The sequence below is a fragment of the Gadus morhua genome, chromosome 14 (assembly GCF_902167405.1).
Source record: "Gadus morhua chromosome 14, gadMor3.0, whole genome shotgun sequence".
Classification (NCBI taxonomy): Eukaryota; Metazoa; Chordata; class Actinopteri; order Gadiformes; family Gadidae; genus Gadus; species Gadus morhua.
The window spans coordinates 15,963,862-15,978,878 of NC_044061.1; the positions used below are offsets into that span (position 1 = coordinate 15,963,862).

General features: G+C 42.8%; 2 protein-coding genes across 3 annotated transcripts in view; both read right to left on the reverse strand.

The window, feature by feature from the left end:
* Nucleotides 1–286: 286 nt before the first annotated feature.
* Nucleotides 287–4,365, reverse strand: LOC115558610 (CKLF-like MARVEL transmembrane domain-containing protein 3). Its single transcript, XM_030376863.1, has 5 exons — nucleotides 3,950–4,365; nucleotides 2,445–2,600; nucleotides 2,163–2,258; nucleotides 1,743–1,872; nucleotides 287–1,359 (listed from the first exon to the last, which is right to left on the reverse strand). The coding sequence occupies exons 1-5, from the start codon at nucleotides 4,070–4,072 to the stop codon at nucleotides 1,331–1,333; spliced, it is 534 nt and encodes a 177-aa protein (XP_030232723.1). The 5' UTR covers nucleotides 4,073–4,365; the 3' UTR covers nucleotides 287–1,330.
* Nucleotides 4,366–5,257: 892 nt separating this feature from the next.
* Nucleotides 5,258–15,017, reverse strand: part of galns (galactosamine (N-acetyl)-6-sulfatase) — a 22,363-nt gene continuing 12,603 nt past the window's right edge. For both annotated transcript variants that reach the window (XM_030376851.1, XM_030376852.1), the window contains 4 exons: nucleotides 14,995–15,017; nucleotides 12,987–13,108; nucleotides 7,766–7,883; nucleotides 5,258–5,710 (listed from right to left, as the gene is read on the reverse strand). The exon at nucleotides 14,995–15,017 is cut by the window's right edge and continues 80 nt beyond it. In XM_030376851.1, coding sequence (XP_030232711.1) covers nucleotides 5,624–5,710; nucleotides 7,766–7,883; nucleotides 12,987–13,108; nucleotides 14,995–15,017 — 350 coding nt within the window. In that variant the 3' untranslated portion in view covers nucleotides 5,258–5,623. The remainder of the gene's footprint in view (nucleotides 5,711–7,765; nucleotides 7,884–12,986; nucleotides 13,109–14,994) is intronic.

The window sequence follows — 15,017 nt, forward strand, 5'->3', positions numbered from 1 at the left end:
ATTATTCTGTGAGGTGAATGCAGTTGGAACCTCATGCCAAATTTATTTTGGTATTTTCTGACCATTATTTGGGTAGTGGTTAGGGGTATTGGGTTTGAATCCCAGAATGTCCAAATGTAGGCGTCCTTGAGCAATATACCCGTATGCCTGCTGATAAACGTGTAACAACAATTAATAAACGGTAACTTTACCGTCCATACCTGCTCATTGACATGTATCTAAAAAAAATGTTTTTTTACTTTACCGTCCCTACCTGCTCATTAAAAAAAACACAAAACCAGAGAGGTAGAACAAACTATTTTCATTGAAACCGTTCAGTGGTGCTCTATAGAGCTACGACACACACACACACGACCGTTCAATCCACTGAAGACAGAATACACAGTACAAAACACATCTGAAATACACACACAGGACAGGGACATTCAAGTGACCCATCCAGTAACTAACATACTTATAGGCCGAAGTGACACATGACACATAAAGCAGATGCATGTAAATTACAATTTCATACACGTGTCTTTGACACACAACACATAGTAATGCAGCAAGTGGTTTCAACACGCAGTGGACTGCAGTCCTTCCTCTTATTAAAACACTTCTAGAAACAGATCAGATAGAAATAGCCTGCTTATCTGTTTAACTCGAAACTTGGATTTCTATTCATTCACTTGTTCATCTTTCGCTGATGAACACAGAAGTTGTAACCAGACAGCCTGCTGTCCTCCTGTTTACAGTAAACAAACTGGATGTGACGTTGGATGTGGAATGTATCCTGGTTAGTGTTGGAAAATTGGCTTGCTACACAGATGCTGTTGTGTAGGATAATACACACATAAATGTACGCACAGCTGGTCTAAGATGTCCCTTTTGTATGAACAAGCACAAACGCATACAGATAGTGGACAACCGATACATAGTACGTAAGAAGTAATACTAAATCAGTATTCTAATGTACCAACCAATTTTGTTTCTTGTAACTGTTTCAGAACTGCAAGATGATTTCACAGCTTTAGACTTCCGCCCAAGACCCAACAGTGCCAACCAGGATTGGTTTGCTCTTTGCATTTGTGTTTATGAAAATGGTTATCAATTGGTTTAAATATCGCAACAATAATCGGTTGCTTTTATTTTCTTATATTTGGTATTCAAAAATATGTATATTTCTAGTGAAGACTTTTTTTTATCTGATAACTGCTCTTGTGTGCCACCTGCTGTAATAATTATATCACAGTGGAATACTTCAGAGGTGCATCACTCTCTCTCTCTTGCTGTCTCTCTCTCTCTCTCTCTTTCTCTCTGCCGGTGGGCGATCGAGAAGACCACCTGCTCAGTCCGAGTCATCGTCTGAGGAATCATCTGCAAGAATAAGTTCAACAGTTAAACCCACCAATCAAATAAATAACCATGGCTCATGCAGCAACTTTAGCATGGCTTACTTGGCAAAGTATATATTTGAAATAAAACAATCTTCTGTCAAATAAAAAGCAGATATTTGAATAAATGCTCTTAAATGAGCACCTGGTCACACCTAGCATTAACATGGTATACAGTGATCCGCTCACAAGTGGAGCGCTCTAGAACATCAGTTCAAAACTTTAATCAGAATCATTACAATTTTGTTTGTTACCCTTATGTAGAGCACTGTGATCTACAGTTTATGGCTGAAATACAAATAAAGTCCTATACAAATAAAGGTCATTCTATTGATTGGTGAAAACCAAAGAAGCCCGGCCGCTCACCTCGAGGGTGGGCTGTGTGTCCGGGCTGCCCCTCGCTGGGCTGGCCCCCCCGCCTCAAGAAGTCTGCCAGGTCATTGAAGATTATGTAGAAATCAAAAGCAAACACAATAGTGGCTATGAACCCAAACACCTGCATAGAAAAAAGGGAAACCGTCATTATGATGAACGCTTGCGTATCAGCATGACATTGCTGTCGTATCAGTGTGACTTCACTATTGTATGAAAATGACAGCACCATTGTAATCAGTAATGGAACTTCACATATAAGTAGGAAGTCCACATGAGGAAAAAACTGAGAACACTACACCCCTAGAATAAAACATGATAAACGTAAAATTACTGAAATGATGAAATGGTTGCAATGGAGAATAGATAGTACAGTGGATTTAGTATGCTAGGTATGTATTGTATGTAGATTACCCCAGCGGCTTTAGAGGCTCCGTCTGAGTATTTGGACACGGAGATGATGGAGATGACGAAGAAGATGATTGAGGCACTTACACACCTCAGGAAGTCCTTCAAAAATAAACAAACAAATTAATTAATTACTTAACAAATAAATGAAACATGGTCATGAGAAAGCGATTGAATCCCCTTTGAAACGCTGCTTTTTAAAACAAGCAGACATTCCCCTTCAAGGTTCCGAGGGTCAGGGTTCCCCCCAAGGGGCCGGGAGGGTCCCACAACAGTCAGGGGGCTCACCATGAGCGGCCAGTGGAAGCTGGTGAAGCGCTGGTTGAGCTTGGTGGAGTAGGCAAAGAGCAGGAAGAGAGCTGTCAGGAACTCCAGGAGCGGAGCCGTGACAAAGGAGGCCGCCGTGGACGCCACGAAACACACAAATGCCAGGAAACACAGGAGCTGAGAGCAAACACATGCATACAGAGACACGCATATCCAGAGACAAACACACATGCACACACATGTATGCACACACACAGAATTACATGTACAAAAATAGGAATAGGAAAAATGAAGAACTCATGTTATAATATTATTCTCCGTAATAGCGACCAAAGTTTTTACTTCTCCTCTTCATTAGTAGTTGTAAAGTAGAAAGTGCGAAACCCTCCTCTGAGTCACAATGCACTTCCTGTCACAGATTACAGCAACTCAGACTGACATGACTTTCTGTCTACATGGCTTAACAGCTAAGGAGTGTCCGCAGTGTGTCCATTGTGGAGAGATAATCACCTCTTTCTCTCCTTAAGAGGCCAACGTGTGTTTATTGGTAGTACTGGTAGTTTGACAGTGTCTTAAATCAAAAATACTAATCAATAATAATTACATTTTAAAAAGTGGATTTTTGAAAGTGGAAGTGTATACCATGAAGTGTCCTTGAGATTATGTTCAGATGTTTTTTAATCAAGCTCATTGGGGGTCCAATCACTTTCAATGCGGTAACATGTCCTAGAGCCCATCCTGGGAACAAAATTCAAACCCTAACACCAAATCCTAACCCTAAAAGCCCACCCTCAGCCTTTAGTTGTAGGGTTCTGAGAGAGAGAAAGAGATCTGAATGGTCACTCTGCAGTATTGAATTCTTAAGAATGATAATTAAATAGTTCAAAGAAGGGGGAGATGAAGAGAGCGAGCAATCGAAAAGCCTTCCCAGAAGATGTCACATGACGACGCAGCGCAAAGGGGCTTGCCCCTCTGTTTTTAACCCGGGGTTAGTTCGCAAAAAATGCAGCCTTCCAATCTTTTATTTTATTCAAGAAGTAATAAACACAGCCCACTAAAAAATCGATCCCACCCTGATACGACTAATGGTTAAAAGAATTATTCAATTATGCTGAGAACTTTGTAAATACGAATAACTTTTTATCTGGAATCGGGAACGTTTATAAGGTCGTCAGTCCTTACACTTAAGAGCACATTTCTGTGTAATAGAGTCGCACCCCCACAGTATCCGACTCCAAAAGTTTACTACACTATGTTAATGTTGTGACGCCCCTTTCCCTGACTAATGCAAACCTTGTGAAGATGGGATGACCCATATAAATACAACCAAAACGTTTATTTGCATATACCGTTAAACCTAACATAACGTTGGGCGCAGTCACACTGCTAAATCAAAATAATAGTAAAGAAACTTTCCCATCTATTACTTCATAAACACAGTGTCTTGGTCGGCCTACAGAACCCTACATCCTCCCTCAAAAATGGAAATTCCCCCCATGACTTTTCAAACTAAGATAATGTCTTACCACTTCTGCAATAAGTAGCAATCCCTTACGAGAGAGAGCAAACTCTTTCGTCGGCAGGATTGACAGAAGGACATTCGGTCGAGCCTCGGTCGCCCCGGCAGCAGGAGCCTCGATGTCCCCCATCGTCTCTAGGCTACTTCAAGTTCTACGATCGACTCTCCTGCAGCTTGAAAGACAGAGAGCGTAAAATGCTCAGCTCTGAAATGGGAGTGGAGACTTGATGGAATATAGAAGATGGAAACGGAAAACCCAGACAGCGCGGAAACGCTTCACCAAAGCATCTGCAGAACCCCAATGTTGGCAACGCCCCCACACTCATAGCCAACACTCGAACGCAATGGTACACACACACACACACGCACACGCTGCGCGCGCACACACACACACACACACACACACACACACACACACACACACACGTTTGGTGTAAGTTAAAAGTTTACAGTGCATTGAAGGCACGTGCGACAGACCACATGCAGTAGGCGGTTAAACAAATCCATCAACAAATTATAAGTCAACGGCATTTAGGCCTTAGCTCGATCATGCATTTAGGGCCCACTGTAAAATCTTTATGTATTTGTCGCCGATGCTCTCTCTGTGCCCAAAGCAAATTTCTCTCGTGAGAGAGACAATAAAATACTTACTTACTAGCTACAAACTGCAATAAAATCTTATATTTTACCATTTAAGCATGTTAAGGGTCAGCTAGCGTTTTGGAGGGGGCAGCATTGTTGTTAATGGTTGCATATAGGCGGCTTTTACTCAAATGTGCATACATTCATGTCAATTCCAATAGCGTTCAGTAGCACTGCTATTAAACATATGTTTAATACAATCAATTATGCAAAGTTGAAGATGAGAACTGTTATATTAGTTATAATAGTGTGGGATGGGTATTAAGTATATGATGAATACTTTTGATTGACTGTTACAACATCCTATTCCAATGAAAACCCACACTCAGCTTGTTTGATAAAAAGGATGTGAATTTCTCCTTCTCAAATGTCCACTTAGTCAAGAGTGGATCTATCATCGAACATGGATGTTGTAATGCTGATGTAGGTGGTCTATTGAAATACCTTAAAACTAACTTCTGTAACCAAACATCTACCACGCAAAACCAAGGTCCTGGTCAAAACGATATGCCCTTTTCACAGTTTCAGAGTTCTCTCTTACAGTATAGTTCTTCTAAGTGAGGTAAGTAAAGAGGAACTGGCAAATCATCTCATACTCAATGTTATTGGTCAAGTAAAGTACAGGAACATACCTGAATGTTTTGGTTGATTGAGGGCAAAATACAAAAGGGAATTGAGATGATAAAATAATAACAGGCATGTTTAATTTCATGTTTTCACAGCACAGCAGCTCTTACACAGCAACAAAAGAGACCAAGCTATTAAGTTAATGAAGATTACTTCTTAGTTAAAGAGGCATCCTAATGATGATCAATAGTTTATAATATAACAGAGATGAAAAGTACTATTTCTTTAAATATTGCACTCACAACACATGTTTGAGTAACCGCTCTGAAATAAAAATGAAAGAAGAAGTTTGATTGATGTCAACGTTAGACAACACATTAAAACCCATGTACAGCATATGCCTATTAATAGAATAGACGTTATCAAGTAAAAAGGACATGACAGAAGTATCTCTGGTGCTGGCCCCCTGCTCCTAGTGGGGCCACTCACACTTCCAGGGCAGGGACTCCGGCCCTTTGAGGCACTTTCCTAATTTCTCACACCCAGCAGGGGCCCAGTTCTAAAGGAGAAGGAAAGAGAGAAAGCTATTAAGAACTAAACATTCCTCAATTAAATGGGATGAGGATAGACTCTTTAAACATCCCACCTAGCTAGATAGAGAAAAAAGTGAAACGTGGGGACTTCTCAGGTTTGTGTGTGTGTGTGTGTGTGTGTGTGTGTGTGTGTGTGTGTGTGTGTGTGTGTGTGTGTGTGTGTGTGTGTGTGTGTGTGTGTGTGTGTGTGTGTGTGTGTGTGTTAAATGGTAAAATAATGTAGGCCTATACATCTTTCCCCATTTATTGTATTCCTTCCTGGAATCAAACACTCAACTCAAAGGATTCCAACGTCAATATAATTGTTTGCGTCCTAGAATGTTATTAGTGGAACTGATTATATTTGACCACTGGGGGGCATTGTTGTTCCACAAATAACTCCGCAGTAGCTCACTGTTTCCCTTTTTCTCAAGGGAAGCGGAGGCCAACCCAGCTTCTTTGGAAAATACTGCAAATTATGATGACTAGTAATTGATACTAAGTTATTTACACAAATTATTAAATTATAAATTATTCTGTAAGGAATGATGTATAGAACGCCGGTCATTATCGGGAAAACATAAGCCCCGTCAGGGAGAGGCAAGACTGCTTCGCGGAGTCCTGTTCGTCTGTCGGGGCTTATTTTCGTACCGGCGACGTTCTATCCATTATCCCGCTTATTACACGGCTAATTGCCAAGACGTCGCTTAGCAACCGGAGACGCTGGGGTTGATAAATTACCGGACTATATGCGGAGTGATATGAAAGACGGCAAAAAAAATCCGCTTTCCTTGACGGCGGTCGTTATATGCCTATCAACGGCGAATTATCAAATATAATTCACAGCCGGAAGTTGTGAAGTGCCCATTCAAGTGAACGGAGCAGCGTTCCACGGCAAAGAGAAGAGCCGTGTAAAAAGTAAGGGATAAATTACAGAACGCCGGTCATTATCGGGAAAATAAACCCCGACAGGACGAACCGGACACTGTCTTCAGATTATTGTGTTATTATGTGTGTTGATTTTTGAAATCTGCAGTAGGCCTACAAAGTGAGGTTGAAAATATTTTTGAATAAAGCCACATAGATTTAGACATAAAGGAACGTTAAATGGCTTAAAGGAATTTGAACAGAGTTCAAAAGTCTAAATGATGTAAACAATGTTATCAGGCACACCATTTAGAAAAACGAAAATGGTTGGGAACAAATAAATTCACAGCTGAATGAAAAGCGCAAGGGATTGCTAAAAATGCAGAAATGTAAAATAAATTGAACTGAAGAATCTGAAATAGCCGAAATTGTATGTGCCCGCCTCATTTTTCCAGCCTAACGTTATTAAAATGTATCAAATTGGGCGGGATATTCACCCAATCTGGCAACGCTGCCTGAACGTCGTAAAAATTAGTTCAATTGAGCGAGAAAAACTGCCTAATCTGGCAACACGGAGTGCACGTCCTCGCTCTCTAACCTCAGCGTAAATTGATGAGACCAACTGAAAACAAGCCGACATGGAATTTAAACTTTGTTTTTGGAAAAAGTGTATTGATTTGTGAAACCTTTGAATGAAGGTTAATGATAAAATATGGACCAAGTTACGAAGTCTGAAGTAGTAGGCCTAAGTGTCGGAAAATGACCATTGACTTACAGTGTAGGAAATAGTATTTTAAAAGTAGAATATCTTTAAAAAAGTATATAATATAAAAAAAATCTGAAAAGAAGCATGCGATTCCAAGCTAATATGAACATTTTAGAATTGGAATTGAGTCTCTAGGTGAAACATTTAGGAAGGAGATAGGTATAATAGAGAAAGAAAGACAATAGTTGAGCGCTGCATGCAGCACTCACCTAATTAATGTATATAATAATAATTCATTTTGAAGACTAAAAAGTAGAAGAGCAACTATCCTGCCTTTTGTTGTTTGGTTCTTTCATAGCCTTAACTTATCACTTTGTCAAATGTGTAAACTAAATAATCTAGCATGAATGATGCAGCGTGGTGGATGACAGGTGAGTGAGTGAACGTGGGGTGTTGATGATGCAGTTACCATGGCAGCAAGGTCACACATGTTGAGTTGAGGGGCAGCTGGAACCAGAGAGTCCAGATGCTGTTTTACAACTGGAGCAATTCTTCTGAGTACAGTCTGGTACTCCATGGACAGCACACTGTAAACACACACACACACACACACACACACACACACACACACACACACACACACACACACACACACACACACAGTATAAATATAAGACAAAAAACTCATACACAATGTATACAGTAAGTGCTTTGCATTTCACACATGAGACAAAACACATTCGTCTCCCGTGCCAGTGTTTAAAGGAGTGGGCCTCCAGTTGTGAGACATGCTAGTGTTTTTCCAGTGGAGGTGAGAGGGGTTGAAATGCTACGCTGTGACGCCCAAGCCACAGCGCAGAGACACCATACTCCAGCTAGCATGCTAGCAGACTAGCTTGTTATATCAAACACATACAGAAAGACACATAGGTAATGCAGAAACACACACAAACACAATGTAGAGAGACACAAACAGACACACAAGGCAGAAACAGGCAGACAGAAACACAAATATGCCCCCCCGCAAACACACATACACACACACACACACACACAGGATCAGGGTCCACTCTATGCCCTGGAGGGACAGAACAGGGCTCCGGCCGGGGTGGGACCTCACCCTTTCTCCGTCCTCCCTCCCTCCCTCCCTCCCTCCCTCCCCTCTGGGGCTGCTGTCGGGCCCCAGCGGCCCCAAGGCCCTCAGAGCATCATTACATCCACTGGGTCAAACCACACGGGGCCCCAACACTTTCAAAGGAGCACCATCCTCAATAGGACCTGTAGGGTTAAGCATGTGTGTAAATGTGTGTGTGTTTCTGCATGTGTGTGTGTGTGTCTGTATACGTGTGTGTGTGTTTATGTGCGTGAATGTGTGCGTATGTCATTACATTGTCGCTTCTCTCACCACCAGCACCTGTGCCAAGACCCCCCCGCCCCCCTTCCTCCTACACCTCACTCCCAAACCGGCCATTCTGATTGGCCCCTGGGGAGCGTGTGCGTGTATGAGGTGAAGTGTCAATTAGTGTAATAACCCCCGGCCACATCCCTCCCCTCCTCCCCACCCCTGGTCCTCACCTCCCCCCCCCCCCCCCCACACCTAGATCTCCCACAAGGCATTGCAACTTCCACCACCAGAGTAGCACCTGCTCCTCTCTTCTGCAGATGCTGTTAACGTCTTGAATTCCTCTTATAATAATGATTATTATATTGAGCTGTGCAATCAGGGCCCCCATACCAGTCCTCCCCTCCCCCTCCCCCCATACCTCCCTCCCGTCCCTCCAGTCCTCCCTCCTCCCTTGCCTCCATTCATCAGCAGGCTACAATCCTCAGGCCCCTTAGCTCCCCTCTGCGGCCACAGCTGCAATCACATTATGCTTTCCTCATTCGGGAAAAAGAGAAAAATAAGATTGTTCCCACTATCTGTTTTTAAATTGGGACTCCTGCTTCCTGCAGGCCGAGAGGTCCTTTCCCTGTCCGACATAACGATGACGATTGAAACGGCTGCGAATGATTTTCTGCTTCATACTTGTGTTAAGAAGAACCTCAACACACGTATGAACACCGGAAAAGTGGTACCATTGATGCCATCATCGGTAATGGAATCTGTGGTTCCAATTTGGACCTATGAAGTCCATAGTGCAACTTTCCCACAATTGTTCTCGGAAAATTGCTGATTTGATGTTGACCACCGCATTTTTTCCCCAACCCAAATATGAAGCAGATTCTCCTATGTTAGGACATGGCTACTCGTGGCAGATACCCGTTTAGGGAACCAGCATAACGACCAGCTGCCGCCAGGTCCATGCGTCGCACGGACATGCATGAAGTGGAAGAAACAAACACGATACTATTCATTTATTTATTCACCAGCCCCCAATCCCCCCAAGCACACACCCATCCCCACACCCAAGTCAAAACACCCCATTATCATGATTAGAAGTGGTAGCTTAAATCTTACTGGTGCACAGGCTAAATGTGGAATAACAAACAGGCTGTATGCAAATGAGCTGCTTTGATTTATATTCTATGACACCCAGGGGGGACGCAGCATTGCTCAGGTGTGTCACCACACTGATTACTGATTCATAAACCTACTGCTGGAATAAAACACCCCCACACACACACACATGCTCAGGCTCACACACACACCCTTACATAGACAAATGCACTCTTACACACAAAAACACACACGCAGACTCACATGGACACTCACACACACACCCTAACATGCACATGGGCATGCACAAGATCTCTCTCACTCACACACACACACACACACACACACACACACAGCCTTACGTCGCACACACACATACTCACTCGCACACAAAACCCAAACATGCTCACACTCTCACAAATAACAACAACGACCAAACCCTGATGCATAAACCAAACCATAAAACCAAACCTAACCTTAATTGCCCCGCCCCCCCCCCCAAACACACACACTCCCCCAGTGGGTGTTTCTGATCAGCGACGGAGGGGGAGACCAGCTGAGACCTGTCTGAGAGGGGACTCTGGGGGACTACGGCTCCCAGGGGCTTCTGGGCTAGTGGGGCCTGATGGGGGATCGGGGCTTGAGGGCTCTGGGTGTCCTGTCGTTAGGGAACCACCCTGCTGTCTTTTACCTCATTCACCAGCCGGCCATCTTGAATGGGAAAAATCGAGGCGGGGTAGTCCTTAATGTTTCAGCATGTGCTTTGTAAAATTGTGTTTGGTAACAGAATGTTTGTTAAACGCTTGTTAGCAGGGCTTGTCAACCATTTAGCAGTTTGTTTGTAAATGCTGCTTTGAATTTAGTCCTGATCTACAAACTTGGAAAATAACAATTTTGGAGTAATAGAAATACCATAGTTGGAAGTACATTTCTATAAAATAAATAATAAAATAAAATTGTATAATGTTTAAAATTCAGTGCAAATATTTACACACAATTTGTCAAGTTTACATTTACAAATGCTTCCTGTCTTTTAGCTCTCTATAAATCAACGTGCCCGCTTTACATTTCAATGTGTGTGTGGTCCATCAATGACGATTTCCACCACTCAACAACCACGAAACAGAGGACATTAAAAGAGAACACAGGCCAATACTTATTCAAAATTTTGTATACAAAATATGAAAAACATGACAGAGCAATTTTAACAAAAGGGAACTCAAGGGGAACATAATCTTTTTTCATAAGACATCATTATTGTGTCTCCTATTGTTTTGTTTTATTATATCATTGTGTTTCTTGTCTTAAAAGATAATCCTTGCAGTGGCTTGAGTGTAGAATTGACTGGGCAGGTACTGTGTGTGTGTGTGTGTGTGTGTGTGTGTGTGTGTGTGTGTGTGTGTGTGTGTGTGTGTGTGTGTGTGTGTGTGTGTGTGTGTGTGTGTGTGTGTGTGTGTGTGTGTGTGTGTGTGTGTGATATTTACTGCATGGGTGTGTGTGCGTGTATGTGTGTGATATTTACTGCATGGGTGTGTGTGTGTGTGAGTGAGTGCATGCCCGGCCACAGTAGTGAAGGTATGTCTATAGACAGGCTCTACATCATCTTAAGTGGCTCTTTAGGTGAAGACAGAGATTAATGACAGCCAGCCTCCCAGGCCAGCTGGGGGACACAGCATATACCCCCCCCCCCCCCCCCCCCCCACACACACACACACACACACACACACACACACACACACACACACACACACACACACACACACACACACACAACAACGCATGCGCACACAGACACGATTGTAAAGCATGCACACACGTGCAGACACTACGCAGACACTCGCAAAGCATGCACAGATACACACACAAACAATATAATACGACCTCATCAATACACATGCACACACAAACACACACACACACAAACAAACAAAAAACTAAATCCCACACACATAAAAGGGTAGATATATCGAGATACAGAAAAAGAAGGAGGAAGGAGGTAATAGAGATATCTTTTCATAGAGAATTAATAGTTGGGATCTAAAAGCACTCGGATGACCTGCAACCCCAAGCATTGAAAGTATTTGGGCCTACATGAGCATTTGTGTGTGTGTGTGTGTGTGTGTGTGTGTGTGTGTGTGTGTGTGTGTGTGTGTGTGTGTGTGTGCACGCTCCAGCGTTAACCCATGAACGCACGTAAAGGATCAGGCAATCCCCAGCACAACACATGACTGCATATTGATTGGTTTAGCCTGTTTTGATTCCTGCCCTTGAATATACGCAGCGAATAAGAGATGGGCAAATCCAAAATGCCATTAAAGTTTTATCATTCAATCTCGTAGGAGGAGGAGGAGGAGGAGGAAGAGGAAGAGGGCGGTTTGACAGAGTTGAACACTCGACAGCAAAGGGCAGACCGAAGATACACACAACAACAACACCGTACCCATGATGAAACAAAATATGGAGAAAAACAATGTGTTCTGATACGTATTGGTTTTAAAACGTCACACTAGATGACGAATTCACGGATAGTTTGCAAAGCTGTAGTTTATTTCTATTTCAAATACTAACAACTATCCAATGGATTGTACTATAGTTTTAGAAGCAGTTGGCTTCATTCCTTACTTAATGCAGCAAATATAACAATTAATATATAAAAGCAATATATATTGCTTTTATATATTATTGTTATTTGTAATCAAATAACAAATACCACTAGACTACCCAGTCAAACCACTAAACTCTGTCCTCTTCAACCACTGGACTATATCCTGTCTGTCATTACACCATATCCTGTCCGTCTGCCTTCAAGTTCTGACAATGCTATAAATATTGGGTATAACCAAACCATTGTATTTTACGACAACAAAGGGCCAAGATGGAGTTGTTCTCTGTGCTTTATCCTGACTGGTAGGACTGAACAAAATAGATCAGCAGAGGAGGTGGGGGGGGGTACAAGAGGAGATCTTAATCATGATCCCTCCTGCTGGGTGGGCAAATGAGACCTCTTTCTCTTGCATCTCTTCCTGTCCTCCATCAATGGTTCTCTCTTGCTCCTTTGCTCTGGCCCTCGCCTCGATAAGGTCTTTAGTAATAAAGACATGAATTAGACTTTGTGCAAACTTGAGTTCTGGCAAACATCTCAGTTAAGTGGTATACTTGTTACTCTTCTGTAATTTAAGTAGTACAACACATTTTTAAACATAAGCCTCTCTTCCAGCCACATACACAACACATACCAGTCTAAAGCACTGACCTGATTGGGTACTTCTCCCCAGGGTCCCGCCCCAGATGGAAGATGAGTGGCTGCATGGTGTGCTCCTTCTGGACGTGAGTCGTGACTCCTGGTACCTCCTGGCCCGGGCAGAAGTTGATACCCTAGAACACACACATGCATGTGTAAACACACAAACACATACGCACACACAAGCATGTTACCACAGACACAAAGACCCATACACACATACATATATTAAGACATTGATTAACAACAATACAGTACGGCAGGTTTTTCGCCCGAATATGGCCTTGTAGCCAAATAAACGCTGAGAGGCCTATTTGCCTTGTATTGATACGTATTTGTATTTCATGGTTGCTTGCTTTCATATTGCTACATGTGGTCTATTTTTATTTTATAGGGCCTGGGATTACCGATATCTCCACCTATCAGGGTCACACTAGAGAGAGAACCAGGCACTCACAATCACCTGGTATACACATCTCTCACAACCACAAACACACACATAAACACAAACACTCACGCAAGCCCAAATTCACACACACTTACTCAGATGGTCCTATTCACTTGAACAGGGACACAATCACATGTGCGTACAACCACAAAATCCTTTGTGATGAAGTAGTAATCACAGAGTAATTGAGTCACATGCACTCGTTGATCCCCAGAGATAATGCACACACACAAAATTGATCAGCAGCCACAGCCTCTCTCTCTCTCTCTCTCTCTCTCCCTCTCCCTCTCCCTCTCCCTCTCTCTCTCTCTCTCTCTCTCTCTCTCTCTCTCTCTCTCTCTCTCTCTCTCTCTCTCATCCTCTCTCTCTCTCTCTCTCTCTCTCTCTCTCTCTCTCTCTCTCTCTCTCTCTCTCTCTCTCTCTCTCTCTCTCTCTCTCTCTCTCTCTCTCTCTCTCTCTCAATCAGAGGACATTACATGTGAAGTTCCACTCCAGTCCACATGAGCTGATAAAGGGACAGCTATTGATTCAGCGGCCCTGAAGGAGAGAGCAATTTAAGTGGGCGATGAGGCATACATTGAACGGCAGCCACCCTGGAATCACAGCGCTATGGTAACAGCAGGAGGTGGGATAGGTGGGGGTGGTGGACAGTGGCCATGTTATACAGCCCCACTTGTATGGAGAGAGACACATGCAGACATACACACACCCCAACAACACATATAAACCCACACAGATACAAGCATGCACCCACACACGCACGGACAGACACAGGCTGGCACATGCAGGCATGTACACACACACACACACACACACACACACACACACACACACAAACGGTATCTGATTCACTTTGAATTCAATCACTTGGGAGAAAAGCGTCTGGTGAAGGCACGCACGCAGACACACAGACACAAGCGTGTCAACATGTATGCACATGCAGACACACACACACACACACACACACACAAGTGTACTAAGACAGACAGAAATACTGACACAGACAAAGAAACACACGCACAGACAGCCAGATTCCCCCAGGGAGCTGATGGTATCAGAAGGAGTCATGCTGGTGAAGAAGTTGATCTCACAGCTTCATGTCATCCCTGCTGGATCATCCCCCTGAGAGCGTAACACATTGTAGACCATTTACGGATAGATGTTCACGCAGACTCCATGTCTTTGATAAGTGTTTTTTTATCCTTTAACAAAAATATTTGTATATTTATTTAAATTGTTATTAATTAATTCTTTTTTTACAGCTTTTAAACTGTTTTTCGAACCAATGTTTTTCTTATGTTGTGGGAAAAAGGGGGGGAAGTAAAAGACACCAAGAGTCAACGGGCTGATAAACGACAGAAGTATCCAGAAGTGAGTTCACTTAATTTGTATTCATTAACCACAAATCCAGCCGTTCTAGAGATCACAGCAGCAGAGGAAGTGTTAACATTAGCAGAAACCAAGTAGGGCAGTTTGTTTTGGCTGAACCAAGGAGAATCAATTTCCCAGGATACAATTATAAAACAATATTATAAAATAGATAGAGAAGAGGAAAAAACGGGAAAACCTCACAGACTCAAACTCCTCCAGTGAGT

Bases quoted from the DNA above. Each gene is read 5' to 3' on its own strand.
- LOC115558610 (XM_030376863.1), bottom strand. From the start codon at position 4,072: ATGGGGGACATCGAGGCTCCTGCTGCCGGGGCGACCGAGGCTCGACCG. The intron at 1,873-2,162 runs GTAATCTACATA...TTTTCTATGCAG, and splicing joins GAGCCTCTAAAGCCGCTGGG to GTGTTTGGGTTCATAGCCAC. The intron at 1,360-1,742 runs GTGAGCGGCCGG...TTATTCTTGCAG, and splicing joins ACACACAGCCCACCCTCGAG to ATGATTCCTCAGACGATGAC.